General features: G+C 40.2%; 1 protein-coding gene across 1 annotated transcript; it reads right to left on the bottom strand.

Moving 5' to 3' along the window:
- Positions 1-2,015: 2,015 nt before the first annotated feature.
- Positions 2,016-4,694, bottom strand: LOC107632401 (uncharacterized). Its single transcript, XM_088490389.1, has 2 exons — positions 4,002-4,694; positions 2,016-2,510 (listed from the first exon to the last, which is right to left on the bottom strand). Exons 1-2 carry the CDS (start codon positions 4,692-4,694, stop codon positions 2,016-2,018), a joined length of 1,188 nt encoding a protein of 395 aa, XP_088346515.1.
- Between the last annotated feature and the right edge of the window lie 337 nt (positions 4,695-5,031).

Genomic DNA, 5,031 nt, shown 5'->3' with positions numbered 1-5,031 from the left:
TGAGAGTGTGGTTAGTCGTTCTTCTTTTGTTATTTAAGTTCATATATTAGTTTATTCTTAGAGGTATATGATGTTAAAATTAGGTTACATTTGCCTTATTTGACTAAAGAATGACAAGGAATAAAGTTCTGCTTAGTCGTTTAGGTAGTGATAGCACCAATGAGAAACGATTTAATACACCATTAAGAGCGCCTAAGAGGCATAACTTTTGCGAAAAAAACTAATTAAATATAAAGAAAAAGGTGTGAAAAAAACTGCTCTCATTCATTAAATAAATATAATTTAAGAAAGGATAAGGGTAGTTAGATATGAAGTTACATAACTATATGTAATAACACTAAATCCAATCTAAATGGATGAAATTAACCTTCCTTTAAGTGTACTAAATGTGTAATCATCGTAGCCTACGGTTGTCATGGAAATTATAATCAAATAAAAATTATAAAAAACACTTATATCCTCTAACAAACAAGCCATAATTGTTTCACTACCAATGACTAAAAAGACCATAACAATGGCTAAACAAATTTTTGTTTTTTGGACTAACTTATTCTCAACTACCCACCCATTTGGTATGCATGGTGCAAATATTGTAATAATGTATGGTTCTAATTTTTTAAGAAGATGTGGTATGAAACTTTGAAGAATATTAGATGCAAAAGGGCAACAAAGAGACACAAAAATAGTTCCTATTTTACTCCCTATAGAAATAGGAGTAATATCACCATAACCTACATTACTTAACATGACTAAGGTAAAATAAAGAGCATCTACAATTTTTTTTGTAGATTTAACCTTAAACTTTTCCTTTAAGTAAAATATAATCCCACCCAAAAAATATATAAAAAAAAAAGACAAAATGAAGCAAATATATAAAATAAAATATCAGCATATCCCTGAAATTCAAAAAAAAATTAGTAATTAAATCATAAACTTTTTATAATAAACAAATTAAAAATATGTAAACAATAATGTATTAAAGAGTTATATCTAAAAGAATATTTTAATTATATATTTATTAATTTTTTATTTCAAATAATTACAAAATTTAAATTGATTTCTTTAATTATTCTAAATAATTTTTTAATTTTTTCAATTTTGAATAAAGAAATACAATTAAAAACATCTTTTTTTAATATAAAAAAATTTAATATAATAATTCATACTCAATAAATACTTTTAGATTCTTATTTTTAAGATTTTTAAACAATACATGACCAAACTAATTAACTTAAAATATAAAATAGCAATAATACCAAATAAAATAAATAATTAAAAGTAAAAATTTTTAAAATCATACACATCTGCAGAAAATTAACACACACATGCAGAAAATGCAACGGCATACACATCTGTAGATAAGGTAACCACCAAGATGGTGAATTTTCACCATGAGCTTCCGTCTCAAGTCTCTCAACTGCAGGTTAGCTTCCTCCTCTGCTGCAATTTCAGATCTGCGATATGACCTCTGGCAACTACGGGACTAGTGTTGTGGGCAACGAGGGGGTTGCCGAAGCTGGGGTTGGCGTGACTGGTGACGACGAGGGGGTGAAAGTGCTGGGGTTGGTGGTTCGACTGCGGGCGAGGAGGGGGTGAGGGTGCGGGGGTTGGCAGATATCACAGGTAAGGATCGACTGCGGGCGAGTAGTGGTGGAATGGAGGCGGTGGGGTTGGCGGTGATGGCGGTGGAAGTGGCTTCGGCGGTGGGGTGGGGCTGGGTGGTGGGATGATTCACCCTGTAAAGTGGTGTGGGTGGCAGGGGCGGTGGGGTGTGGCTGGGTGGTGGGGAGGATTCAGCCTGTAAAGTGGTGGAGATGGCAGGGGCGGTGGGGGTGGTGAGTGGTAAGGATCGACTGCGGGCGAGGAAGGGGTGAGGGTGCGGGGTTGGCAGATATCACTGGTAAGAATTGACTGCGGGCGAGTGGTGGTGGAATGGAGGCGGTGGGGTTGGCGGTGGTAGGGGTGGAAAGAGCTTCGGCGGTGGGAGTGGGGCTGGGTGGTGGGGATGATTCAGCCTATAAAGTGGTGGAGTGGCAGGGGAGGTGGGGTGGGGTGGGGGCGGTAGGGTGGGGATGATTCAGCCTGTAAAGTGGTGGGGGTGGCGGTGATGGGGTGGAAGTGGCTTCGGTGGTGGTGATGGCGTCGGCGGCAATGGTAGCGATGACGACGGTGGTGACGACTTCGGCGGAAGAAATGACGGCAGCAACGAAAATGACGGTGGCGGCGGAAGGGCTGGCGGCAATGGCAGCGGCAGCGGGGCTGGGTGGCGGTGATGGGGTGGACGTGGCTTCGTCGGTGGTGATGGCGTCGTCGGCGATGGCAGCGATGACGGCAGTGGTGACGGCTTCGGCGACAATAATGACGACAGCAGCAATAATGACGGCGGCGATGGAGGGGCTGGCGGCGGTGCTGGTGGCGGTGGCAGTGTCGGGGATGGCGTCAGCGGCGGCGGTGCTGGCGGCGGTAGAAGCGGCGGTGGAGGTGGGGTTGGGTGGTGGGGATGATTCAACCTGTAAAAAAAATAAAGTAGAAAAAAAAGTATTGGATCAGTTAAAGGTCCAATTCTAAAATAAAGAGAAAATTAATTATGAGTAAAAGATAAATAGGTCCCTGACCTTTTAAAACGCGGACATTTTCGTCCCTCAAGATTGGAAAATACATTTCGATCCCCCACGTTTTAAAACGGCCGACAATTATACCCTTCCGTCCGTTTTGGGCCAAAAACGGCAACGGAGCCAGCTGACATGTTGGGGCAGTGAATGACGTGGCCGTTACAGTTGCTGAGGTGGATTGGGACGAAATTTTAGTGGACAAATTTGTCCCTGAAGTGCCAAACGACGCCGTTTCCACCAGTGAGCCCTATTTCATCCAAACGCAAGGTGGAAGTCATGGCCGATGCTTGTGCGATCGTCTATGATGGGTGCGGAGGGTTCTTCACAAGTCAAGAACAGCATCTAATCCCAATAGAATGTTTCTCGGGTGGCCATTCTTCAAGGTGAGCGATTATTTTGATAGTAGTTGGATGAGAGTGTTATGTGTCTAATTATGGTGTTATCTGAAAAATTGCTCCAGTAACGGCCACTAAAATTTCGTCCATCCTAAAATTTCGTCCATCCTAACTCTGGCTGTCTATCCTAATAACGGTACCATGCCCAAGACTCGAGAGTGGCAGGAGAATGAATGAACTTACCACTGGAGTGTTGGAAAATGAAAACCACATATGTTATAAAATCTATTGCTCAGTTGGAAATGTGATTCTGATTAAGGATTCAGTTTTACTCCTTTTGCAGACAATTTGCAAGGTAGCATGTGTCAGAATGAAAAGTAATATATTAAACTTACACTTCTATGTTAAGAAACCATCATTTATGAATGTGGAAGGCTAAGAACAAGAACACTCAAATTGGAACATTGTAGCCACGTATTAGAGGGAAAAAAAAGCATTGTTTATGCTATCTTCTGCATTTAACAAATAACACCACAATTTATCATAATAAAGAAACCAGGTTAAAACTTTCCAGGAACTTATTTTGTAACATCAATTATCAAAAAAGAAAAGAAAGTTAGCAAAAAGACTATAGATAACTCAACTATCATCTTAATATGAAGAATCCAAAGACTTCAATTTTTTGTTAAATACCATGATAGAGACAATGCATGCAGATAACAATTTCTTGTTTTGTTAAAGAATTTCAAGAACCTTGGCTTCAATTGGTTCTTATGACTTCCGTGAAGCGCACAAGCTCCAAAGAAGCGTGAAGGATGGTGATATTGCAAGATAACTTAGAGAGCAACCAAACTCTCAAACATAAAGATAAAACAAACACAACTTTACCAAATCACCAAACCATGAAGAAGATCAACATCAATAAAATGAACTCAAATTCATCATATTCAACAAAGATCCATCAAATTATAAGTCAAAATAACGAATCAAACAACCCCAAATCAAAACAAATTTTTTTTTTATCTATTTTGGAAAAGATTAATAGAAAACTAACCCTGTAGAGTATGTTCAAGCACTTGGAGCAGCCACCAAGACCAGAAAAGCCATTGACATTGTTGGTTCTACTGATGCAATTCTTCTCTAACCTTCTCACAGTTTTATCCCCAACAAGCTTACCATTTTCATTAACTGAAAATGCATCTGGGCAATTCAGAGGGTGAAGCCTTATCCCACAGAAGCAGAACACAACATCACATGTCTCATTGGGTCTTTTCAGCTGAATCCCTCTCACTTTCAGTGCATTCTCTGTGTCATTCACACATGTTTCTGAGTCATTTGGTAACAATGGCATCTCATATGATGATGATGATGTGTGGGTATGGCTATGGGTTAATGCAGTGGAAGAATATGCAGAGTATAACCATGATGCAAGAACAGGGCAGCACCGTGTGCGGTGGAGCTTCATGTCAGAACCACTATCACCACCGCCTCCACAAGCATTCTTTATACCGTCAAAGAGTTCATCTGAGAGTGTCAATGGGCAACCTTTGACATCAGATTGTTCAGGGAATGCAGGGATTGTTGCTGTTGATGGATGAGATGGGCCTGGGCCTGAGCTTGTGTTTGGGAGGATGGGCTTAAGGGTTTGAAGGGTTGTTGTTGATGATGAGTCATTGCACATGCAGCAATGGAAGAAGAAGATGATAATGCATAAGAGGAAAAGGGTTAGTGGTAGTGGAGCTGACATGGTGTTTGATGAAATGTTTATGAGAGAAAAAGAAAGAAAGGGTATAATTGTCCACTAAAATTTTGTCCCAATCCACCTCAGCAACTGTAACGGCCACGTCATTCACTGCCCCTCTATGTCAGCTGGCTCCGTTGCCGTTTTTGGCCCAAAATGGACGGAAGGGTATAATTGTCGGCCGTTTTAAAACGTGGAGGATCGAAATGTATTTTCCAATCTTGAGGGACGAAAATGTCCGCATATTAAAAGGTCAGGGACCTATTTGTCTTTTACTCATTAATTATTGTAGATTATGGGCCTTTTTGAATTTTTTATCTTTTTTGTTAAATTTAAAAGTATT

Source organism: Arachis ipaensis, chromosome B6, assembly GCF_059453495.1.
Source record: "Arachis ipaensis isolate K30076 ecotype BB chromosome B6, ASM5945349v1, whole genome shotgun sequence".
Classification (NCBI taxonomy): domain Eukaryota; kingdom Viridiplantae; phylum Streptophyta; class Magnoliopsida; order Fabales; family Fabaceae; genus Arachis; species Arachis ipaensis.
Note: the sequence above shows the minus strand (reverse complement) of the source record. Positions and strands in the feature narration are given on the sequence as shown.